The sequence below is a fragment of the Vipera berus genome, assembly GCF_964194415.1.
Source record: "Vipera berus genome assembly, chromosome: Z".
NCBI lineage: Eukaryota > Metazoa > Chordata > Lepidosauria > Squamata > Viperidae > Vipera > Vipera berus.
In genome coordinates this window covers 79,169,906-79,196,381 of record NC_138205.1, presented here as the reverse complement: position 1 = coordinate 79,196,381, position 26,476 = coordinate 79,169,906, and the positions used below count along the sequence as shown (strand labels likewise).

The following is a 26,476-nucleotide window of genomic DNA, read 5'->3' as shown; positions in this document are numbered from 1 at the left end:
TCACACTTATGAATGTTGCAGCACACACATGGTCAAAATTCAGATGTTTAGCAATTGACTCATATTTATGATGATTGCAGTGTCCTGGGTGGTCACTTTTTAAGGCCTTCTAATAAGCAAAGTCAATGGGGAGGCCAGATTCACTTAACCATCATGTTACTAACTTAACTATAGATTCACTTAACAATTGTGGCAAGAAAGGTCGTAAAGTGAAGCAAAATTCACTTAACTATTGTCTCATTTAGCAACAAAAATTTGGGGCTCAATTATAGTCCTACGTCAAGGACTACTTGTACAGACAAAAATCACAAATCTGATCAGCGATGACTGATCCTATCCTCTAAAAACATTTCGACTGACATTAACTACCTGTAAAATAATTATTACTTGGGCAACTTTGGAATAATTTCTCGAACAAACCTACAGAGTTGCTGCTGCAAGAGAAAATACAAGAGAGCACTATATATGGGACCTTAATTTTCTCTATTAAGGGTGGATAGAAATCTAATAAAGAAGAAAATAAATGATTATTTTTCTAGTTTTTGTATTGTATTCCTTTTTTTTCCTTTATAAAGCAGCTGATTGTAGCATCCTTTTTTATATGGGTAGGTGTTTAATGCTCCCCAAGTATAAAATCATTCAGAGTACAGAAGGAAATAGGAAATCAGGTGTGTGTGTGTGTGTGTGTGTGTGTGTGTGTTTGCAAATCATTGTAATCTAGCTCAAGGGTTCCCAAAGTTTCCCATACTCACTGTTATCAATCCTTTTCCCTCCCCAGCTAAATAATGGAAATAAACAAATAAATCTGCTGGGACTAGCATATGATTTTGACATATGGCTATTCATGCAGGAGTAATCATTTTTAAAAACTTGCTCTGAGTTTTGTGTGGCTCACACAGGACCTTTTCTGCTGTTTATCATGCAAAATATTGGAAAGAGAGATGATATAATAATGCAGCAGCATGGTTTTAGATTTATATTTTACAACTGCTGTAGGTGTGAAACCATCTCAGAAATGGAAAAAGTCTCAGGGAGATGAATGAGATTAGACAGGCAAGAGGGATCCTCCCTCTCACTCTTCGGAAGTCCTACAACTCGTTTTTTTCTTTCTTTCTGTGCCATCCCTGCCCTAATTTGGGGCCTTCCAGATGTGTGGACCTATCTATACACACACATCCCATCATTCCCAGTTAGCAGGTCACCTGCTGAAAGTTTATGAAGGTGACGGTGGGAGATATAGTTCCACACACTTGAGAGGCTCCGGATCAAATAAAGTCGCTTCAAACGCTTTAGTATCCGAGATAGATCGCGACTTGACTTATCACAGAAACACCTATCCCTAGTCTCAGACGTGGACGATCCTGCATTCTCCCGCCCGTAACCTGAGAAACCGCAGTAGGAACCGTTCTAAGAAAAGGGGGAGACAGAGAAAAACAGGGAATTTAGGGGAGAGAGGAAGGCAGAAGCGGTGTGAGGCAAAAAAAAAAATCTTACCTCTTCCCCCCCTCCCCCTCCCGCTCCCCTCCTCCTCCGGCCTTCAGTCAGCTACCTTCCTCGTAGTCTTGCCAAGAACTCCAATCTTCTGAAAGCTGGCGGGAAAAGACCAGGATGCCAAACTACGCATGCGCCAAATGCTACTAAACCTCTCGCCATTCTTGATTACGCATCGTCACGTGACTATAGGAATTAAGCCGAGCTGTCCTTAAAGGCGCCGCAGAAACGGCTGGAGAAGGGCTGTAAAAAAAAAAAAGCTTCCGGGAGTTTGTGGCTCCTTTAAGCGTTAAGAGGCGGGATTTATTTTATGCAATTTAAGCAAGACTTCCGGTGAGTTTTTGTTTTGAGTTTGTTTTGAGGAAGTATTTGTTAAAGGGCAGCATGCAGTGTGCAAGAAAGCAATCATACCCGCAGCTAAGGAAACAGTATTTTCCCATCGTATTCGGGGGATATAAGAGCTGCTGAATTAACTGCAAAAACAAATACTAGAGGGCGTATTCAGATTTTGAATGATTCGGTGCAATGTGCATCGGTTGGAATTGGCATAGACTAAAGAACACGGTGGCTCAGTGGGTTAGGACGCTGAGCTTGTCGATCAGAAGGTCGGCAGTTTGGCGGGTTGAATGAGTGAGCGCCTGTTACTCGTCCCAGCTTCTGCCAACCTAGCAGTTTGAAAGCATGTAAAAATGCAAGTAGAAAAATAGGGACCACTACCGTGGGAAGGTAACAGTGTTCCGTGTGCATGCGTGTATACACACACACACACACACAGAGAGATTCCTATTATTCACTTCCTTTTCATCAAAATGGATGCCCACTCAACATGTTTTAAGTTTAAAAGTTGCATTGTGTCAGGAGATGGCTATTACACAAGGAAACTTCATTGGGTGAGTTTTGATCCCTGAGCTGAGACTGTTCCAAAAATGCTTGTCTGAAGTAATGAAAACCTTGGTAGAATAATGATTTAATCGACTCAATGGATGGTCATCCAGTGCTGTGACTGAAAGCTTTAAAATAGTTGGGAAAACCATTCTTCCAATTAGAATACCCTCTGGCTTATAGGGATACTATTCTGAAGTTGGACTGCTTTCTCCATTGGATGGGAAACTAATTATTGGCAATGAATGTTATATCATCTTATAAAGGAATAAACTTCCCCAATATCTCACGAATTGTACAAAATCAAAACATTAATTTTTCAAGAATCCAGAATATACATATAATATTTGCTGTAATTTTTGCACCAATATCAACAGTTTTTCACCAAACTACATTAAAATAATATTTTAAAAACTTTTCTTCCTAGTGAAGAAGAAAAAATAGTTACAGGAGGAATTTCACACGTTGATGGAATATAACAACCTTGAAGGACCTTTCCCCTTATAGTGAATACTTTAGCTTTCCCAACATTTTCATCATGCTACATAACCTTTGCTGACATTCAAATTCATAGCTTAGTAAATTTCTTAAAAACAAACTTGGACTGTGTCCATCTTTTTAGAGCAATACAGGAAACCTGCAATATCAGAATAGTGTATAAATACAGCATTCATAATGCAATCTATTTCTTGATTATACAGAAGTAAAACCTAGGTTCAGAGGGAACTTACATATTCTACACATTCTTATCCGAAGACAGTTTACAGAAGAAAATTACTTGTCATCTGCCTTAAGGACAAGACTATGTTTGCTTAAACAAGAACTTCTGTACATTCCTCTTTAAGACAGTCACCGGGGGATACTGTAGTTACGCTAACAGGATTATGGCTACTTTGATCAGTGTCTGTCCTAAAGACAAGGATACATTTGTTTCACAATTATTTTATTACATTTCCTCTTTACCAACTCTACCAAAAATATTAATAAAACTACAGCCTCAGTATATTTAGAAAACATAAAAGTACTTATTTTTTCAAAAAGTGAATTGAAACTCTTTGAAGTTAAAATTATCAAATATGTCCACCTATAAAAGATATTTTAAATGTATCTCAGATGTGATGTGGTATATATAACATGCTTTGCTTAAGCAAAGAATTCTTTTCACTGTATACAGAGTACTCAAGTAAATCTATAATATTTCAATTAGAACTGCATTTCAAATTCATGTACTATGTAATTCGTAAACTAACATCACCAAAACACGCTTCATTCAGTTTAAATCTGGTCTTCTAACACCAAAGTAGCTTTGTTAAAAGTGACTTGATCCGTAAAACTAAATCATATTTTTCTCTACACATGTACTCTGTAAGATTGCTTAAACGCCTTCATTTCTGATAGAATGTCAGTATATGAAACTGTTCTGTCCAGAGAATCATCACACATATATGAATTTCATGGATGGAAAAAGCTGACAACGTATTTTTTAAACTTCTTACTAGCAAAAGCATAAATCAAAGGATTAATACAGCAATGAGCTACGGCAACTGTTTCAGTCAGTTGCAACGCTGCATTCATTCTCTTTAAATTGTCACAGCTGTCAGCAAAAAGTGAAGTATGAAATAACTGAAGTAGAAAAAAAATGTTGTTCGGGGCCCAGAAGAGGAAGTAAGTAACCCCGATGATAAAAATAAGCCAGGCTGTTTTGTTCTTCTTCACATTCCTGGATTTCAACAGGGTATTTAAGATGTGTATATAGCAGAAAGTCACAATCATCATTGGAAAAATCAGACCTATAAAGAACATTTTCAGTATAAAAAATTTGTTCCATGCAAAATTATTTTCATTATAAGTGCAAGATTTCTTATAGTTTTCCACCTGTAATCTGAAAAAAACTAATCCTGGTGAAGAAAGTAAAACTGCCAGGCCCCATGTGTGAATGCTTGTAATGATACCATAGCGTATGGCCCGGGATTTTAACGCAGATGCTGAATAAATGATATCTAAATATCGATCGATGGTCAAGAGGACAGTGAAAAAACTTCCACTGTAGAAGCGTAAAAAAAAGATCCCAGCATAAATTTTGCATATTGTGTCCCCAAATATCCAGTCGTGTACTGAGTAATAAATCCGAAAAGGAAGTGAAAAAATGAAAAGCAGATCAGAGATGGCTAAATTTAACAGATATATATCAGTCATGCCCTTAATTTTCTTATATTTGATGAGGACCAGTACAACCAGCACATTGCCCACAAGGCCAAAGATGAATACCAAAGAATAAAATGTTGGCAGGACATTGGAAACAAACATTTGCAAACCCGCAGAGTGACATGGTGTTACTGCACCATCATAGTCAAATTCAGTGATGGGAAATGCTTCATCAGTTACTCCATTCATTGGCATACTACTTGTTCCCTGTAAATGAAAAAAAATGTTATATACATGTTAAAAAGAACAAAATGTTGATCATTGTCACAAGCAAATGACAATAAGGATACAGTGATTTCTATTTACAAGAAAACAGATTGAACCAACCTAGGAAAAAACAATCAAGAAATACAAAGTAGTTTTTAGTGTTCAACTGCATAACTGTTAAGGTACCATGTAACTGACTTACTGAAGATCTGTTACAGCTACTATTAGACTAAACTATTAAACCAAAAGAATGCTGTATTTGTGGAGAAAAATTAAAACTATTTCTACTAATTTATCTGTAATAGATTTTGAGCTCATATAAAAGTTTTCAAGTAACAAATATGTCCCAGTGAATTTAGTCTTCCAAAACCTTGGATCATCTAGAATTGTGATCACAACCAAAAGTCATAGTAGACCTTACTGAATACCATTTAGTCAATACGATGCTCAGATTTTGTTGCATTCAGATTTGGATGTTTGGAAGAGGGCCAATTTTGGACCTTTAAAACACTTTCTACCATTTAAAACTAAAACATCAGGCAAATGAGGATCCAAGCGTAGATTTATTTTCCCATAGCTACAAGACAATACAATTTTAGAGGAAATGTTAAGACATTCTGGTTTGTTTGAACAATTGTGTTCTGAATTTCTAATTATTTTTTCATTGCCTTTATTATGAAGTGAAATCACACAGAAATCACATACCAGAGCTTTGCTTCCTGTAATACAGTACAGTGTTCATTCTCCATGATTCATGAGTGATTCATGAACATCTACACTTCTCCCAAATCAAAAATGCTGAGATCAAGAAGTGAAAACCAGTTTGTATTGTCCCAAGGTTCTCAATTCCATTCTTTTTACTTTGAATTTAAAAACTAAAGAGTGGTAGAAATAAAGGGTCATTGTAATAAATGCAAAATCCATGTTTGAGAAGTAAGTTGATAGAGCTAAGAAAAATATTCCAAAGTTGCAAGCAAGTTTTTGAGTTTTCAAAATTGTTCTTTAGGAGTAGAAATTACAAATCATTGATGATTTGCAAACTTCATAATAAAACATCTCTATATTTTTAACTTAATTTCTTGCCCTATCTTTTGCCACCCGTATGTTAACCATTGTTGGGCAGCTATATACTGTATACCATATGATAGAAGTAAAGGAAAGGTCTTCAAAAATTTAATATTGAAAGAGAAATTTAAAATTGAATTTGCTGCAGTGGAAATTTACTGAGTGGAGAAGCAACTATAATAAATGGGAATCAGGAAAGGATAATATAAAGGGAGGAAGTAAGATAAACACGTAGGCAAAAATTAGCTGGGTCTTAAGAGTGGGAAAAGGAAGAAGACAAATTATAAAAATCAGCTGTAAAAGGAAATGGCTAGGCAGGAAAGCCATACTGAATTGAAAACAGGAAAACAAGCTGAATAAGATAAGAGGAAAGGCATACTGAATTGAAAAACAGATAAGAACCTATTGTTCTAAAAGGGGGGCATAAATATCCACAGAGCTCAAAATAACTATTTAAATGTCTATTTTTTCTTATTATTGTATATGTGAATATGATTTAATATGTTAGCAGGAAATGTGTAAGAAGTGGACGGAAGGAGTGTAACCTCATAGTACCTCAGCCAATGGGGAAAGAGGAGGGATGTGGCGGCCGGAACAAGGCTGTATAAAGAAGGGAATATTTTGGGTTGGAACTTGGGAGAGAACCAAGCTTTGATAGCTTCTCTCCCCGCTTATTGCAATAAATGAAACAAAAGGCCTTCACCATTTCTTGGCTGGTTATTGGTCAGGCGAGCTTGCCTCTGGTCATGAAGGAAAGTGGCCAGGAGCACATAACAGCCTTGGGGGCTTCTCCGGGATTTTCATCCTGTTGTGTAGCCGGTTCTTTGTAGGCACTGAGTGATATGGAAGGTTCAAACAGAAATAGGCTTTATTGAAGGTCAAACATAACAGAAGCAACAAGGGAGCTGCTGCGCAGCTATTTATATGGTTGGCTGATAGGCGGCGACCAATAGGTTTGAAGCAGAGGTTTCCCGCCCAAAGACCTACTTAGCCGGCTAGAGACAATCAGTCTGGGCCAGCTAGCAACTGTTACAAGCATACACGTGAACTAGCACTTAGCAATTGAATTCAAGCAATTAGCAAGCAGTGTAACATCAGCAAACACTTACACATATACAAAAAGCCAATACATTACATCCCTTCCCCCTGGATGGAACACACATTCATTTGGTTACAAAATCTTGAAGATATTTGGGGGGGTCTTTGGGCTTGTTCAGAGCGTCGAGGGGTTGCCGGAATCTCCTGGTCTACCAGTTCATGTGCTGTGCTAGGTAGACCCAGGCTCTGTGGTTCGGTGCAGTCAAAACAACTCGAGTCCCTTTGGCTGGCCTGTCCCGGTTGGCTCAGCCCAAAGTCTAACAGTACTGCTAAATTGGCATGGCTGCTGCTGGGTGTCGGGTGTGTCGGGCCCGGCACGCCCGACATTCAGAGAGGCCGCGGAGCGACCCACCGGCCCCCGAGACCAGCCGCCGGCGCCCGCAGTCTCCCGAGGAGCCGGGGAAGTGCGCAGCTGCCGTGACAGCTCAGCCGCCTGCCCGACGCCTGGGGAGGCCACGGAACAACCTACCGGGCCCCGGGAACAGCCGCCGGCGCCCGCGTCTCCCTGATGAGCCGGAGAAGAGCACAGCCGACGAGACGGCTCAGCGACCACCCATCCATCAGCTGGAGAGGCCGCAGAGTGTCCCGCCGGCCCTCGGAAGCAGCCGATGGCACCTACATCTCCCCGACGAGCCGGGGAGGAGTGCGGCCGCCGAGTCGGCTCAGCGGCCACCCGCCCGGCACCTGGAGAGGCCACAGGGCGTCTTACCGGGCCCCGGGAACAGCCGCCGGCGCCCGCATCCCACCAACAAGCCGGGGAAGAGCGCGCCCGCTGACGCGGCCCAGCAGCCTCCGGGGCCGTCCGGAAGGCCGGGGAGCAGCCGTACGGTGGCGCAGCCGGCAGTTGCCCAGCGCCCGAGCAGCAGACCGAGGACGGGCGCCAGGGTGGACCAGGAGGCGGCAGGGCCTACCAGTGGAACGGGGAGGGGCTCAGGACTCGCACTGGCACTGCATTCCCCTGGGAACCCGCTCCCCCAGACGACACGTTCCAACGCTCTGCCGGCTTCCTTGCCTGCCAGGGGACTGCGTGACAGGCACCAGCGGCGGATGGTCCGAGCCGCGCAACTCACGGCGGCCTGGGGACCTGAGGGGGGAGGTGAGGTTGTGTGGAGCTCTGGGGAAAAGGAGGGCGGTTTGGGCTGGGGGGTGGCTTACCGGCTGCAATGGTGGTGGGACGGGGACAGGGAGAATACGTACCTGGGGGCGGGTACCAAAGGGCGGGAGCCAAGGGGGGCGGTAGTTAAGTAGGGTGAGGGCGTGGTTAGGCAATTAAGGGTGTGGTGGTGGGTGTCGGCTTTGCCGGCTATTAAGCAGCGTTGATTGTGCTGTGGAATCAACGCTGACTTCGTGTGTCTTCGAGCGACTGTTTATGAAGGTAATAAACGTGGCTCAGGAGAACCAGCTCTCGTTCCAGACTCATTCTTTCTGGTGATTTGTCGGACGGGGCTGAAAGGGTGACTGCCTGGCCCCTGCAGTCCAGGTGGGGGAAGGCGCTTTTACAGCCCCGTCCCTGTTCTCTTTCACGGAAAATGTCTCAGAGCATCCAAACTGCTCTGCTGAAGTGTGAGGTTATAGACTCCAGGTCTACTCCCCTTGGATGTCCTGAGACAACGACTGCTCTGTTAGTCACCGGCGCAACTGATCTACATGTCGGCGAATGACTCACCCATCTTCCAGGACCACCTCATAGGAGAGTGGTCCTGACACTTTAACAACTTCTGGTGCCACCCACAACTGCCCTTCCCCATAGTTCCAAGTCCAAACCCGGTCCCCCACCTGTAAATGCCTAGGTGCCTTCGGGCATACCGTGTTGGAGGCCACTTTATCAGGGTGCAGTCTGTCCAATTTTGTTAGTCTCTTGCCCCAACGCAGATCTCCGGGGCTCTTGCCTGTAGCTGTACAAGGCGTTGTATGCTGGCATAACAAGAAGTCTACCAGCCTGTGGTGCCATTCCCCTGTAGTTTAAGGGACTCTTTGGTTGTGCAAACCATCCGTTCTGCTTGCCCATTTGACAGTGGGTGAAAAAGAGCTGATGTGGCGTGCCTAAAGTGATTGGCCCTGAGGAAGGCCTGGAATTCTGATTCGGTGAACTGGGCTCCTTCGTCGGAGACTAAGACATCTGGAAGCCCATGCATTGGAAACAGTGACAGCAACACCTGGATGGTCCTTGCAGTAGTCATATTGGGAATTGGAACCACCTCCAACCATTTAGAGTGGCTATTGACCACTATTAAAAATAACTGTCCCTGAAAGGGCCCGGCAAAATCTACATGTGTGTTTCCTCCCATTGGTGGACAGGGCCCTGCGGCATCTCTGGTCTGGACTGTTGACACATGTAACACCTGTGTACTTGGGCCTTGATAGCTTTATGTAACCCTGGCCACCAGAGGTAGCTCCTTGCCAGTGCCTTCATCCAGACGATGCCGGGATGGCCTTTGTGCAGAGACTGGAGAACCCTGGGCCTGAGTGAACTGGAGACTATGACCCTGCTACCCCAAAGGATGCACCCCTTGTGAGCCGAAAGTTCATTTTTCTGACTGAAAAAACTCTGGAACTCGGGGCCCCTGCTATTTTCCAGCCATCCTGTGTGAATCCAAGCCAACACGCAACTTAGGATTTTGTCGGCTGCCGTTTCGCAGCGACATCTCCCGCATGTAGGGGAAACTCTGGCAAGTCTTGAATTGCTAAAATGTGTGCAGCTGGAGCTGGATTGGGCTCCACATGCGGCAAGGGCAATCTACTAAGGCCGTTTCCGTGGCCCATTTCTTTGCCAGGTTTGTGAACCAGCCTGTAGTCATAGGCTGAAAGGAAGATAGACCACCTCAACATTCGTGGTGACAGAATTTGAGGTGTCTGCTTGTCCGTTGTGAACAAGCCTAGCAAGGGCTTGTGGTCAGTAAAGACTGTGAGCTGCCACCCATATAAATAGTCGTGGAACTTCTTAACCCCAGCCACAATGGCCAAGGCCTCTTTGTCAATTTGTGCGTAATTGCACTCAGCTGAGGACAAGGTCCTCGAGTAATAGGCGATGGGTGACTGTCTCCCATCTGCCGACAAGTGACTCAGCACAGCTCCAACCCCATATGGGGATGCATCACACGTGATGCAAACTGGCAGCTTTTCATTAAAGTGCGTGAACACCGAGTTTGAGGAAAACAACAACGCCTTGACTGCCTGAAAACTCCTTTCGTGGAGCTTGGTCCACTGCCATGGGGAATTTTTGTCTAAGAGCCAGTGTAGTGGCTCTGCCACTGCGGCCTTGCTGGGGAGGAATGAATGATAAAAATTCAGGAGGCCCAATAAGGCTTGAAGCTCTCCCTTGGACCTAGGGCTTAGTGCCAGCTGAATTGCTTTCAGCTTTGACTCTGCAAGATGGATGCCCTCGGCATCAATTCAAAAACCAAGGAATTCTGTGAACGGAACCCTAATCTTACATTTGTCTCTCCTTAATCTAAGTCCTGCAGCACGGAACTGCTGAAGGATGGCTCTAAGCTGCTCAGCCAGAACTTCTGTGGACTCCCCGGTGATGAGCACATCATCAAAGTAGGGGCAGACCCCCGGAATGCCCTTGACCATGCGCGCCATGATCCCCTGAAAAATCCCTGGGACTACACTTACTCTGAACTGAAGGCGCTTTACCTTGAAGGCCCCGTTGTGCATAACAATCGTTTGGGTGGCTGCCGTGGCCTCATCCACCAGCAGCTGTTTGTAGCGGCCTCTTTGCAATGACATCAGAATATGGCTGATGACTGGGACGGGGTATGCATGCTGCTGTAGTGCCCGGTTAATGGTACACTTGTAGTTAGCACATATTCGTACTTCTCCATTGGCCTTGAGTGGCGTTACAATGGGGGGGTCTCCCACTCTCCTCTGTCTACGGGCTGCAAAACCCCCTCACTAACAAGCTTATCCAGCTCTGCATCAATTTTATGTTTTAATGCAAATGGCATACAGCGGGGCTTGACCCAAATTGGCGCGACCTGGGGATTAAGTTTAAAAGCTATCGGAGGGCCCTTGTACTCTCCCAAACTTGGGCCAAAAACATCTGCGAATTCCTTGCAGACAAAAGACAAATCTGTTGTTTGAGTCTGGTGATTACCTGTGACCTGGATGCCCAATGCATCAAACCAATTGAGCCCTATGGGGCTTGTACGTTGGCCATCTACCACAATAACATCTAGCAGGCCTGAAAACCCCTTGAACTTCACCGCAAGTGTGGCCTCGCCCTTGACCGCCACTCTGGAATTCTGGAAGTCAGTAAGTAGGATATTAGATGATTGTAGCTTGACCCATCTGTTACTACTACTGCAAATGTGCCAAAAAGTTCCAATGGAAATGATGGACACAGCGGAGCCTGTGTCCAGTTCCATTTTACATGGAACTCCTTGAAGTTCGATCTGCCGTTGCAACTTCTGTTTAAGAGGTCGGTGGGCACCAGTGCGAAAATGCTCCGGCAGCTGGAGTAGAACCCTACACGGTGTTGCCTCAGGGCCCCGGTACCTCTCCTGAAAGTCTCGTTCAGCTGGCAGTCCCTCTGGCGACCTTGACAGACAGTGGCAATGTGGCCTGGTTTTCCACACACCCAGCACGTGCTGTCCTGAAACGGAAATCCATGCAGAGATGGCGGCGTCCACAGCCAAACACCTCAGGAACAGAACTGCCTTGTCAGCCAGCCTCGTTCCTCTTTTGTGATGCCACTGAATCTTGTCGACTTCATGATCAGAGTCAGTGTCTTCCACTTGTTCAGCATCCTCATGGTGGACAGTTTCTGTAGATGGCATGCTTTTGGAGGGCCGCAATGCCTTCACGGCCCCTCCAGCAGCTTCGTCTGCCATAACTTCCTTTAAGGCCTCTTGAAGTAAGAGAGTCTCCTTCGCAAAAAGTTTTTGTTGGAGCTCCCTGTTCCTGAGTCCACAGACTAAGCGGTCTGTTAGTTGCTCCTCTAGGTTGGAGAAATTGCAGGGTCGCAAAGCTTGACAAAGTGCTGCGATGAATTCTGTTGCCGACTCGTCAGGTTGTTGTTCGCGTTGTTTGAAGGTGTGCTTCCATGCTATCACTAATAGCTTAGGCTCAAAATAGTCACACAGTTTCTTCTGGAGGTCAGCATATGGTTTCTAGAAGTGCTGGGGAGACCAAGTTCTCAGTGATATCGAAGGTGGCTGGGCTGCTCACACAGAGGAGGGTCGCACCCTTCAGCCCATCTTCGCTGACTTGATTTGCACGCAGGTAGTTCTCCACACGGGAAATGTAGGACAACCATCTCTCTGGGTCTGTCACATCGAATTCTTTGAGCTTTCCAACCTTCGCCATGGTGAGAAGTCTTCGTGTCCCGTGTCTCGCGTTGCCTTGTGCTGCTGGCTTCTGCGTAGGCCCTGGGATTGATTCTCTGGGCGGGGTGGTCTCCAGCGTGGCTTGCTAGGCAGACCAAGGGGGGGGAACGCTGTTCCCTACTAGGCTCTGTGCTGGTTTCACCCCCTAGTGACTTCAGGCTCTTACGATGAAGCAGCACATCCCACCTTTGTCGCCAGTGTTGTGTAGCCAGTTCTTTGCAGGCATTGAATGAGATGGAAGGTTCAAACAGCAATAGGCTTTATTGAAGGTCAAACATAACAGAAGCAACAAGGGAGCTGCTGCACAGCTATTTATATGGTTGGCCAATAGGCGGCAACCAATAGGTTTGAAGCAGAGGTTTCCTGCCCAAAGACCTACTTAGCTGGCTGAAGACAATCAGTCTGGGCCAGCTAGCCACGGTTACAAGCATACATGTGAACTAGCACTTAGCAATTGAATTCAAGCAGTTAGCAAGCAGTGCAACATAAGCAAACACACATATAGAAAAAGCCAATACATTACATCCATTCCATCTTTGGCAGTCGGGGATATTCGAAAGGGGAGTGCGAACCTGGGTAAGTTTTTCCCAGCCCTAAAGGTCAGATTGCCCCTGTTCAAACAAAGAAGAATCGGAAATCCCGAGACAAAAAGCCAGGACCTAGTGAAAACCAAAGGGAAAGTTGGCCGACTCAAGGAAGGGCTTCAACTCACCCTGACAGGTAAGATACCAGTGGGGTATCCATGGGAATAAGAGTTTGAAGAGGAGAGATGCCTCCCTGGCCAGTGTGCCAGCCAATAAGGAAAAAAGAGGAAAGGTATTTACATTTTGGAATGAAATAATGTTGAAGTATTTGTGTGTGTGTGTGTGTGTGTGTGTGTGTGTGTAATTTTTTTTGGATTGCTAACAAAGAATTAAAGGGAATCCCATGTTTGGGGCCTAGCAAGGTATTCTAAATACTTAACAAACACTTAACACACATGTGTGTGTATGTATGTATGTGTGTGTGTGTGTGTGTGTGTGTGTGTGTGTGTGTGTGTGTATATATATGTGTGTATATATATGTGTGTATATATACGTGTGTGTATATATATGTGTGTTTTCTGTATACCTCAGAAAACAGAAAACACACACACACACACACACACACACACACACACATATAATTCAAATTGCTAATAAAGAATTTAGGGAGGCTGATATGGCCATTTCGAACTTCTTATGTTCTCATCAGTCAGTCATACCCTTTATCTGAGATTCGAACCTGGGCTGATTATATATTAGGCAGTTGTTTTAACTCCTGAGCCACAGGTTCTTTCTCTCTTTATTAGCTAGGAAGCAAGGGAGATATATGTGTTAAGTATTGTCAAGTCTTTTTGAATGCACCTTGCTACCTTGAATGCACCTTCGAATCTCAGATAAAGGGTATGACTGACTGATGAGAATATAAGAAGTTCGAAATGGCCATATCAGCCTCCCTAAATTCTTTATTAGCAATTTGAATAATTTACACAAATAATGAGCTGTCATAAGTTGTGACTATATCCTGTGGATAGCCTTGGGTTAGGCCAAAACAGGAAAGAAAGATTTAATTAGCAAGGTGCATTCAAAAAGACTTGACAATACTTAACACACACACACACACACACACACACTCACACACACACACACAAACACACATGATTTTCCAATATTACACTATATAACTTTGAAAAGCAACGTGGTGTCTGGGTTACAATAGTTCCATTTCATACAGGTACATGTTATTACAAATCTCCAATTTATTGTAGCCAATATTTCCTCTCTTTTTTCCTTTAATACATATTGCCTCTTATCTAAATTAACATTTCTTATTTTATGTATCAATTATTTAATGGTTTCCTTGCATTTGTCAATACTTTCATATATTTTATTTATTTTAACATTTCATCTTTAAAAAACATCAATCACCGTATAAATTTTCCCAGCTTTAATCTGCATTAATATTAAAGTTAAACATTTAAAGTTTCTCATTTTCATATTTCTAGGTGGCCCCACTTACCTTTCACAATTCTGTCCAATTCCTAATAATGTAAATACACATCCTATCTATCTCATTTCCATTTCAACAGGTTAATAATACAATATAATATTCTTGTTTTCATTATAATTTCCACATACTGTAAATTCAATAACCAAAATTACTCCCCTTTCAACATTTAACACATCTTTTCTCTTCTCCTTTATGTCTGCTCTCTTGTGCTTAGACTTATAATTTTATTTTTATCACTACATCCAAATATATTAGTTACATTATATCACTCCTAACATCAATACATCTTAATCAATTTTATTTAAACAGTTCAATATTTCAATTTAACTGTTGATATTTGCACAGCTGTTTTTTAATTAGCCAATATTTTTATCTGCACATCAAAACAATCTCTCATAATCCAAGTACAATCCTGTCTATTTAGATATTTTCCATATCAGGCCTCTTAAAATATGTCCATTCTTCTTCATTCTGGCTTTTTTCCTTTGCCATATCATCTTCCGTTTCTTTGCTTCAGTGTCATCAAAGAGTTCTTGTGTTGTAGTATCATATTGAAGTGACCCTCCAATCTCTATTTTTGAAGGGTTGAGGGGTCTGATAAAGATACCAAATCTTCTCATTATTTTCTCCTCTTGGTATAATTGTCCTGGACTATCTTTTTTTTCCTTCCATCTGTTTCTCATTTTCATCATCATATTCCTTCTGCTTTATGTAACCTTTTGTCAGGTTTTTCTCCAAATTTTCTCTTGTCTGTGCTTCTTGAGCAGTTAAATCTTCTATGAGAGTATTTGATTGTTCAATTTCTTCTGTTATGTTCTGTCCCAATAAATTGTTAGTTATAGTCACAATTTGTGTTTGCTTATACAAGACGCTTTCTATTTTTTTTCTAAAAACTCTTATTTCATCACCAGCTGTGGAAAGGAACTGATAAGTTTGGCAGGTTATTTTCATCATAGCATAAATTTGTTTTTGTATTTGTATTTTGTATGGTGGACTCTCACATCTGGTGTTCAAGGTTAGTCTTAATCTTGTTTTCTAAAGTCTCTCTCTCTCTCTCTCTCTCTCTCTCTCTCTCTCTCTCTCTCTCTCTCTCTCTCTCTCTCTCTCTCTTTTTAAAGAGTGTCAGCTTACAATTTCAGATTTAGCCACAGGGTGTCCCCCAAGTACTTGGAAAACTCTTTTCTTTTAGGGAAACTACCTGTTAATCTCTTTTCAATTGCTTCTTCTGTTTTAGAAGAACAGAGCTGAATTTTCAAATAAGGATAGAAGTAAGGAATAAATAGTCAAAAGCTTTTAGTCCACAAGTTTCTTTTAAAGGAATAACGTTGTAGTTGAGGTCCAATTTTCAACGTTTCTTTTTAAATCACCCCTGGAGGTTCAATCGCCGCTGATTCTGAAGGGAGGGTTGAAATCCCCCCTCCCTCTCCGCAAGGGGGAAGGTACTTAGCAGCTTATTTAGGTGATAAAAGAAGTTGATCTTACCCGGTCTTTTCCATGCTGCTTTAATGTTACCTGGTAGTAAGTGTGGCTTCAGCTGTCTGCAGCCTAGTGACCGGCCATATTGCTATGGCTGGTCTTTCGTCTGCTGGTTCGAAGGGAATGCAGGCATTAACAGGAGAGTTACGGCTCCCCTGCATTTCTGCAAAAGCCCCTTCTTGCTGGTCACCCCTCCAGGGCGACTCTTTGTCCCTTTTAGGACCCCCCAGCGATGCGAAACTGAATGTGGAGGACGAGAGCCATCCTCCAAGCGTCCATAACGGCAGTGTTGGCAAACCAGAAGCCAATGTTGAAGTATTTTAAGTCAATGCTTTAAGCAATGCATTTGAACAGAGGAAGGATGATACATTACATTTCCCCAATGCCTGGAGAACAAGCTACAAGTTGCCCCAAAAGAGTAAAAGTGGAAATTTAAAGGGACACAAACCTCCAAAGGTCTGGAAATGATGTTTAAGGGTCTCTGTGTTTCTGTGTTTGTGTTGACTCATTTCTAAAGACCTGGGGGAGGTGGGGAGAGACCCTCTAACAGTAATATACAAAACAACAAGGCCTTATTCCAAAAGGAAATTTGGGAAATGGAGCTCATTGGCTTGTGAAAAAGCTCCTTGAAAAAAATGATTGTTTTGCCTGGGGTGAAATATTTTTTTAAAAATTGTGTCTGGTGTAAGTGCAAGAAAGGGTGAAGAAGGCTAGTTTCTTAGTAATTAGAAGGACAATAAAAGTGTTAAAAAGAATAAGCAGATGGAGGAGAGGGGAATAGAGAGAAAGTAAGGAGCTGTGTGAAGTTTTATGCCTGGTCAGGATGAAAGGTGAGAACTCTGATCTGCTATTTTGTGAGAGAGAGTTAAGTAGAAAGCTATAGTTTGAAAGGTGACAAGAGAGGGGAAAACCCATTTCCAAGGGGGGAAAAATTGTCCCCCCTAACAGCTTTTGAAATCAGGCAATTTAGGAAATAATTACCCAAACTAATAGAAGATCCTATTGAAATAGGAAAACAGGGTAGAAATGTTTTTGGGACCAATGGAATATTCATGGGGAGAAATGCAACCCATTTTTAAGATGTTTACACCAGAGGAGAATGGAATGATTAGGTGAGCAGCTAGGGAACAATGTAAGAAAAAGATTTACAGAAGAATGAACAGGCTGAGATCCCTGTTACAGATCCAAAGTGGGATGGCAGCAGTGCAGAGAGGAATGCTATGGCTGACCATAGGGAATAAAAAGTATTTAAATATGCAGTGCCTCAGAGTCTTAACATTCAGAAGGCTCTGTGATTAGAACAATGAAAAGAGGAAGCATGACTGAATGGCTACAGAAATTAAAAAGCCAATTTCAAAAGTATGGATATTTGGATCCTGGTAATCTAGGACATCAAATGTTTTTGAAATATCAATTTGTAGGGAAGGCGTGGGAAGATATTAGGGTAAAAATGCAGAAATTGGTTTATTTTTGTTCAGCCCTAGGAGGGAGGCTTTGGCAAGCTATTTCTGTAAGTGTCATGGCAATTTTCCTTCTGTTTAATGCTTTGAGGACTATTCTCTGAACGCAAAGGTTTTGTATAAATTTTTACTCTGTCTGGTTTGGTGAGTGGGAGAAGGGGGAGACAATCTTGTCTTCTTAACTATCCTGTTGTTCTTTGATGTGCTGCCACAAGAGTGATTCGAATATTATCTGCCTGAGACTAAAGTCATTCCAGAAATGTTGGCCCAATACTGATCAGTGACCCTATGTGCTTTACCTTTTAAAATCCTGAATGTGTTATTTGCAATAAGTGTATTGAGTTATATTTTTTGTAACATGGTGTCTAATCAGGGTGAAAGAGGGAGGAGAAAGAAAAATGTGACAATTTTTGATAAGAGCTTCCATGGACAAGTATAGTCTATCTGACACAAGACAAATGTTTTTTTTCCTCCTCCACTTTTAAGCTGTGGAAGCAAATACATTCTTATGTAGCTTCCCAGTTTTGTAAGATCTTATTTTGGGAATTATCAAGAAATGGGAAAGCAACTTTTTGGCAGAAGAAAGGATTGAGGGTGTTTATCAAATAAAGCCCAATTGGTAGAAAAGGAGGTAAAATATCTAGAATATATTATAGTTGAAGGGAAAAGGAAAATAGAGAGTAAAAAGGATTGAAGCTATAGTAGATTTATAATTACCAATCAATAAAATGGCATTAAGGGAATTTTGTGGTTATCACAAGATATTGCAAGAATGGTGATCCAAAAACTATATGAGGGGAGTCATTCCAGAATTAAAGCATAGGTAGAAATGTATTTGAAATTCTATGCTACCCTTGGAATTTATGGAACAGCCCAAAGGGCCACAGAGGGATGTTTGATATGTAAAAGGGCTAATAAAGGGTTAAGGCTCAAAAAGGAGGGAGACCATTAGCTATATGTAGAACAAGTACTGGGGTCTCTGTCTTCTCTTTGACATGAAGGCTTTCTAGTCCATAAGATCCAGCAGGGACAGTGGGTGCTGATTCGTAAATGGAAGGAGGAACTTCTGCAACCAAAGAAGGGAAGTTCTTTATATTGAATCTGCTCTCCGGAGGCTTAGAAGGGTTGGATTCACTACACATGAGCGAAAGTGGTGACTGGACCTGAAAGAGGTTACATCAGACATGTCAAACACAAGGCCCGGGGGCCAGATCCGGCCCGTGAAGTGGTTTCATGTGGCCCGCGAAGCCATCCTGGAAACAGTGAGGGAATGGCCCCCACTGCCTTGGCCCTGGCCCAGAGACCCTCCTTTTGCCAGAGACCCTCAGATCTGTCCCACTCCTGCCCAGGCCCCCATAGGCACCCTTGATGCCAACTATGTAGAGCTGGCCACGCCCACCCAGCAGGTCATAAGCACTCTAGCCAAGCCCACCCAGTAGGCCACGCCCACCCTGGCCATACCCACCTGGCCCCCTGAGGGCAACCACAATGCTGATGCGGCCCTCAATGAAATTGAGTTTGACACCCCTGGGTTAGATGGTCATTCCAGGACAAGGATTGAAAGCCATATTTAAAAGGACTTGAATGGGTGGTGGACCAGAACCCCTACCTATTTTGAATATCTCTATTAGAATTTCAGGTGACCCCAGATGAAGAACAAAGATGTTGGTGGTGACTCATGAGAGATGTAAAAGTGGTTTGTTACAAATAAAACCAGTAACTGAGACAGAAGTCACACATTTGAAACTGAAAAATATAGAATTATAAATTGTATGAACTAGGTGGTAAATGTGTATTTTTTGTTATTGTAAGTGTGATTGCTGTTGCTGTTATTGCTGTTGTGATTGTGGATCAATTTGTGGGTGTGAAATACCGTGTAATAATCATGAGAGGATGAATTCTAATTCTAATATTACTGAAGACAACACACCAGAGCAGCCTGGGAAATAAAGGTAAAAATTTGTTTGTGGGGTTTAAAGGTAGATGACAATCATGAAGCAGTAATGGATATTGCAAAAGGAATCAGGAAAGTAGCTAAAGCTCCTGAACAAAAGTATGAAAATATGTGGAGTGATTGAGGTTGGTTAACTAATTGGTTTCCCAACACTGAATGGTTAAGACAAATGTTTCTTGGTTATAGGACTTATGTGTTGTGCATGTCTGTAATGTATTCCTTTATGTGCATCTACTTTTGCCAAAGCTGTAGGAAAAGCTTTAGGAAAGCCTTAGGAAGAGAAGAAATTATACAGCTAATGGTTATAAGATTTTCTAAGCATGATAATGAAGACCTTTCAGAGTAATAAAAATTAAAAGAGGGGATTTGATAGAAGTGAAGGAAAGGTCTTCAAAAATTTAATATTGAAAGAAAAAATTAAAATTGAATTTGCTGCAGTGGAAATTTACTGAGTGGAGAAGCAACTATAATAGATGGGAATGAGGAAAGGATAACATAAAGGGAGGAAGTAAGATAAACACGTAGGAAAAATTAGCTGAGTCTTAGGAAGAAGACAAACTATAAAAATCAGCTGTAAGAGGAAATGGCTAGCCAGGAAAGGCACACTGAATTGAAAACAGGAAATAACCTATTGTTGTAAAAGGGGGACATGAGCCAGCAGTGTACTGCAGCTGCCCAAAAAGCCAACACAGTGCTAGGCTGCATGAACAAAGGGATAGAATCAAGATCACGTGAAGTATTAATACCATTTTACAATGCCTTAGTAAGACCACACCTGGAATACTGCATCCAGTTTTGGTCACCACAATGTAAAAAAGATGTTGAGACTCTGGAAAGAGTACAGAGAAGAGCAACAAAGATTATTAGGGGGCTGGAGGCTAAAACATATAAGGAACGGCTGATGGAATTGGGTATGTCTAGTTTAATGAAGAGAAGGATGAGAGGGGACATGATAGCAGTGTTCCAATATCTCGGACTGCCACAAAGAAGAGGGAGTCAAGCTATTCTCCAAAGCACCCGAAGGCAAGACAAGAAGCAATGGATGGAAACTAATCAAGGAGAGAAACAACCTAGAACAATTAACCAAAGGAACAACCTGTCTCCAGAAGCTGTGAATGCTCCAACGCTGGAAGTTTTTAAGAAGAGACTGGACAGCCATTTGTCTGAAATGGTACAGGGTTTCCTGCCTGAGCAAGGGGTTGGACTAGATGACCTCCAAGGTCCCTTCCAACTTTATTATTATGATGATTATAAATATCCACAGAGCTCAAAATAACTATTTAAATGTCTACTTTTTCTTATTATTATTGTATATGTGAATATGATTTAATATGTTAGCAGGAAATGTGTAAGAAACAGATGGAAAGAGTGTAACCTCATAGTACATCAGCCAATGGGGAAAGAGGAGGGATGTGGCGGTCGGGATAGGGCTGTATAAAGAAGGAAATATTTTGGGTTGGAACTTGGGAGAGAATCAAGTTTTGATAGCTGATCTCCCTGCTTATTGCAATAAACGAAACAAAAGGCCTTCACTGTGTCTTGGCTGGTTATTGGTCAGGCGAGCTTGCCTCTGGTCATGAAGGAAAGTGGCCAGGAGCACATAACACCATATAATATAGATTCTGCATTTTTTCATCATAGAATAAAATAGTTACCCTTATTTCTTATAATCACCTGAAGTAGTCTATGGAGAGACACATGTTATATAAATAATGTCAGAAAGAATAATCATAATTATGTATTCTCATACACATATTTATCTTCAATGTTATTCACCTAACAACAGTATGAGAACTTTTTCAATGGGATCTTTTACTACTCTTAGATCTGTGAGAAGAGCAAATCCGCTTGGCAGGAATTAATTGAAGAAAATAGTCTCAAAGTCTTGTATTTGTTTCCTCTCTGAGAAATGAAACAGAACAACATCAACTGAAGGGGAGGACAGAGCTTAAAAAAGAAGCATGGGAACTGAAGACATTAACAAAAATCGTCATATTAATAGTACAACTGTACTGAAGAAAAGCAGATAGGGGGGAAAAACTGAAAATTCTCCACCAAGATGGGCTAATGCCTCCTTAAGTAACACCAGCTGCCTGCAATTAGTGCAGGTTCGAGTCCCACCAGGCTCAAGGTTGACTCAGCCTTCCATCCTTCTGAGGTAGGTAAAATGAGGACCCAGATTGTTGGGGGCAATAAGCTGACTTTGTAATAATGCCGCTTGGGGGTGTGTGTGAAAGCCCTAATAAGCAGGCATATACATAGAATGAAGGCTATTGCTAAGCACATTGGTTTGTGCTTAAAATTGTAAGCCGCTCTGAGTCTTCGGAGAAGGATGGGATTTTAAAAAAAAAAATTGAATGTAACTGTAGAAACTTTTTGTGAAGAGTCCCAGATTTTACAGTTACTGAATATGCAGAAAAGTATTTTGCAACTTTACCCTACCAGCAGAATTGTAGTTCCTACATACAGTTCTGTGAAGAAATACTAGTTCTGTGAAGTTCCTAAGTGACTCATTTCTGTAATCAAATCAAAAACTGAACAAGCGGGAATAGGAGCACTGCAAAATGTGACTCATGACTGAGTTATTGAAAAGGGGAAGTGAAGAAAAGGAAGTGTCTCCCCTCCCCTCCCCCCTCTTCATTATCCCTTTGCCATTGTTTCAGCAGTGACAACTATTCTAGATCTCTCAGAATCATGGGACTCTTGGAAATAAGAACCAATGCCAGGTGGCATTGTTAGGAATAAGAGTGTAAGATCCCTCAAAAGCAATGCCCCAGGAGCAATAAGTAAGGCAATCAGTTAGAGGACTTGAAAGACATTAGTACTGTTACCTGAGAGTAGCAATTTAAGTAAATAATTCCTACTGCCAAGAATAATTTGCTAAAAGAGGAATAGAAGAAGGAGATGAATGTCTGTATAGAGTCAACAACAAAAAAAACACACATGACTGTTAATTTGAGTATCATCACTGCATGAGTATTATCTCACCTAATGGCAATTTTCTTTAATTTCCTCTTCTGTGACTGATGTTGAAACAATGCAACATTATATTGGGAAAAATGTACTAAGCCTAAAAAAACCCCATTCTTCGGTATTATTCATTTCTTACATAGAAACTGTATTGAATTCACTGTAGGCAATGTGTAATTAACATGTATTCACCCTTCTACCCTAAATACATATACAGATCTAGAGGTTTTACATTATTACAAACAAATCTTTATTCATAAAAATAAATATTTGTTCTTCTAAGATTTTGGGAAGGTAGAATGACTGCTAACATGTATCTAAAATAAAGAAATCAATAAATCAGATTTCTCTTTTAATTGTTATGTTAGAAAACATAGTGGAGATCTACTGAGGGCACATAATAATTTTATTACATAAAAACTTCTGAAAAATAATCACAATGGCCAGCAGATATCTTTTTTTTAATTCCTTCCTAGATTGTTGCTGTTTTTTAAAATTAATATTCCCCCTTTAGCATTACCTTTCAGAATTATCCTCTTTGGGACATTTTGTATTGCAAAACTGAACACATTTAATCATACTTCTTTTCTATATTTCTGTAGCATAAAAACTTTCCTCCTAATGGAAAACAAATAAATAAGGATAGTCTTTTGATCATGGATACTGGATGTTTCATAACAATTAAAAATACTTGTTCACGTTAATAAGGTGATAAATGTATTTCCCTGTCCCCTACACCTTTCTGGAAAGAGAATAAAAAATTTAAAATATTCAAACAGAGGGCAAATGGCGTATATTTAAATTTCACATTTCCAATTGTTTTTAATAAACAATATAAACTCCAATATAAATTGGAAATATTTGATAGTTCATTAAACTTTGATATTGAAACATGATATGCAATAATTACATTTTTTGTGTTAATATGTAACATTACAGGATTAGAAGTCAATGCAATATTTGTACTTGAAAATTTTGCCTTACATCCACAGAAAACATTCCTAATTTAAATTGACTCACCACTTCACAAACCTGAAAGTGTCATCGTTTTTCCAGACTGTAAAATTTAAATAATGTACTTAAGCAAAAGCAATCTTTTTTTTTTTGAAGAATTGTTCAAATTCTGAAAAACTTAGTCAACAAATTTTCTCACTTTTAAAAAAAGTCCAAAACCACTTTTCTTCTTTTAAAAATAATCCTTTGGCATTTTCCTTAAAGTTCTTGATTAAAGCCAGTGACTTTATTATATAAAGACAGTGCAAATTGTCAAAACATTTTCAAGTCAGTATTTTATCTTTCACTACACATTTGACTGGTCAGTATGTATAACACATGATAATTTTCAGGCAGTAAATAAGTTGGGAAAGTTTCAGTTCTGTGGATTAGTGATAGTGATATCATTTAAGAGTCATTATTAAATTGCAATAATTAACTTGCTCTTATATAACATATAGAGCTGGATAGATCCTCAGCAACTTTGAAAATTGGGTCAGTGTACTGCAGCTCAGATAAAGCAAGACACACGGCATATGAAAGAGAAACTTTGATCGTATGAGTCATATCTTGGCTAGCATGCTAACTATATGCCTTTGACAAGATACCCTATCAATGCCACATCAATGTACCAATATAATAGAAAAGAAGAATTAAAATGAATTGAAATGCTCCAAATTAAATCACACCAACATGGTTCAAAGGCCTCTGATACCATCAGATGACTGGTAAATATTATGGTACTGTTTTCTGACAATAATAAGTGAGGTGGCTTCATAAGATATGGAAAAAAATTGTACTAAAATTGGTATAGTATAGTTATTTTTTGGAATAATTATAATAAACATGGATTTCCAGCCATTTTTATTTCTTGGACAAGAATTATTATTACAATTATTACATCCTTTTATTCAGACAATCACTAATGGGATTACATTTCATTTTGTTCTTTAATATTAAATAACATTTAACTGGAATGTTTAATTGTACAGATTTATGAAATTTGTCAAAACACAGGTTCCCAGTTACTTTCCAGGTGCAATTCAGTGTGGTTACTATCATTTTTAAAGCTGTACATGACATGAGGCTAGGTTCTTTGCCATACCATCTCTCCCTCAAGGTATCTGCCTTTCCTTCTAGGTTACATAACGTGGGTGTGTTCCAGTTCCCCACCCTTAAATTTGCACCTGATAATACTAAAAGGCATATATTTCCGGTGGCTACCCCAAAACTTTGGAATGGTGTCCCATCTGAGATCTAAGGGACCCTACACTTTTAGCCTTCTGGAGAGTTAGAAGACCTTCCTTTCCTCTTAAGCATCGGGCTAGGATTGGTTGAGTTGGGAAGCCATTGATCTGACACCTGGGTAATTAGATTTTTAGTTATTTTTTAAGATTGTTTTGAACTATCTAGTATCAGTATATGAAATAGACAGTCATAGAAGTTCTGTAAATAAATAAATACATCAAATGGCAAAAGAACATAATAAATATTATAGATATATAAGAAATTGGAATAAATTTAATATTTTGTAAATTAACAATAAGGTATCTATATATTTAAGGGACGCGGTGGCTCAGTGGGTTAGGACACTGAGCTTGTCGATCAGAAGGTCAGCAGTTTGGTGGGTCGAATCCCGAGTGCCGCGTAACAGAGTGAGCGCCTGTTACTCGTCCCAGCTTCTGCCAACCTAGCAGTTCGAAAGCACGTAAAAATGCAAGTAGAAAAATAGGGACCACTACGGTGGGAAGGTAACAGCGTTCCGTGCACCTTTTGCATCTAGTCATACCGGCCACATGACCACGGAGATGTCTTTGGCTTTGGCTTTGGCTTTGAAATGGAGATGAGCACCGGCCCCTAGAGTCAGAAACGACTAGCACACATGTGCGGGGGAACCTTTACCTTTACCTTATCTATATATTCAGATTCACCTTAATCTATGAAATATATAGTATAATTATTCCTTGAAAAAATATCTTATTTAAAAGATATAAATATGTAACTCTTTATAGCTGAGGTAAAGAAAATACCAAGTGTAGAAGAAAACACTCAACAATTTATGGAGAAAAACAAACGTAATATGGCTTCAACATTTACATATTTTTTCATGTTTGATATCATCTTTCCCAGATAAACCAAACAGGATGCATAACTAGATGAACTAATTCTATTTTACAGTAAGGCTACATTATCAAATCTTGTTGTCTGAAAGTACAAACGTCCTGTCACTACTTTTAACCATATGAAAATTAGGAAAGTTCTCCCTCATTTATTTTCACTAATCATTAAACCACTGACAGCTCTTGCCTCTCTTGTTTGATTATCTTTTTACCATGGAGAACTGCTTCAACCAACTAAGGCATCTGTTGAGGAAATAACGTTTAACCCTGTATGTAGTGTATGCAGGTTTTGCATACACGTGAGGGTCAGTGAATTAAGGAGGTGGGGAGCTGGACAGCTCCGAGCAGGAACAGCGTTCGGCGGGAAGCCAGAACAAGGGGACAGCGTTCAGCGGGAGAGCAGGATTTAAAGGGATTGGCTGACCAGCCAGCAGGACGCTTGGATTCAACCCATTGGCCAGGCAGTTACCTGACCAGGTATAAGTGAGGGCTCAAATCCTTTGTTCCCAGTTCGGCCATGTTCCTCAATAAAACAACTTAGCTCCTGAACCTGTGTCGCCTCTGATTCTGGAACCAACACAACACTGTAAATGCTACATGTTCTTACATACAATGCTGCTAGGGTGTTGTATTAATCCTGTAATGCTGAATACACTAACACAGTTCTTAATTCCTAAACTAGATATAAAATGGAGCAGCTGAATGTATACTGGTCCAGCACAGGGGCTGATGTCTAGGGAATTGTAAGTTAAGAGGAGGCATAGCCCCCTAATTTTTCATGTTGTAAAGAAGATGGCAAAAAATTGGATTTTTAGACTTACAATATTCTGTTAATGTAAACTTACAATAAAATAGTTTTTATTGGTTATGGTTATGTTTCCTGTCTAGTCTCCCTAAGAAGACTGACAAAAGTAGTTGCTCCATCCCACACCCACTTTTCTTACTATTTTCAGACGGCTGGCAAGAGAACTGGAGCACAGTTCTAAACACCATTTCTCCTCTTTCATCCATATCCTTTGTAAGATCCCCTGATATGTCAGCTAGGATTTTTTTAAAAAAAATTTTTTACATGAGTAGTGGTCTACTATTCTTCCTGAAAATAGATATTCCCATCTCAAACAAAAAAGCAAAAGCAAACCTTGACTAGTCACTAGGACAGATAACTGTATGTGTTGAAACAAAAGGCTGGGAGAC

The 26,476-nt window shown here is 40.9% G+C and overlaps 2 protein-coding genes across 7 annotated transcripts in view; both read right to left on the bottom strand.

Annotated features, from left to right (window-relative positions):
* TOPBP1 (DNA topoisomerase II binding protein 1) overlaps positions 1 to 1,590 on the bottom strand; it is a 50,525-nt gene extending 48,935 nt beyond the window's left edge. Inside the window, exons 1-2 of one of the 3 annotated variants that reach the window (XM_081343176.1) lie at positions 1,550 to 1,577; positions 1,251 to 1,407 (exon numbers count right to left, since the gene is read on the bottom strand). The gene's annotated coding sequence lies outside the window, so the exon portion shown is untranslated. Of the gene's footprint in view, positions 1 to 1,202; positions 1,489 to 1,549 lie in introns of those variants that run through there. The other 2 variants (XM_081343178.1, XM_081343177.1) reach the window with 2 other exon arrangements.
* Positions 1,591 to 2,367: 777 nt separating this feature from the next.
* LOC308678035 (C-C chemokine receptor type 1-like) lies at positions 2,368 to 23,387 on the bottom strand. Of its 4 annotated transcripts, none has more exons than XM_081344836.1 (2): positions 23,190 to 23,387; positions 2,368 to 4,785 (listed from the first exon to the last, which is right to left on the bottom strand). In XM_081344836.1, exon 2 carries the CDS (start codon positions 4,771 to 4,773, stop codon positions 3,826 to 3,828), a length of 948 nt encoding a protein of 315 aa, XP_081200962.1. In that variant the 5' UTR covers positions 4,774 to 4,785; positions 23,190 to 23,387; the 3' UTR covers positions 2,368 to 3,825. The 4 variants fall into 4 exon arrangements, 3 of the variants coding, with proteins under 3 accessions (XP_081200962.1, XP_081200963.1, XP_081200961.1); XM_081344837.1 differs by having other exon boundaries at positions 23,202 to 23,387; XM_081344835.1 differs by lacking the exon at positions 23,190 to 23,387 and adding an exon at positions 6,554 to 6,823.
* Between the last annotated feature and the right edge of the window lie 3,089 nt (positions 23,388 to 26,476).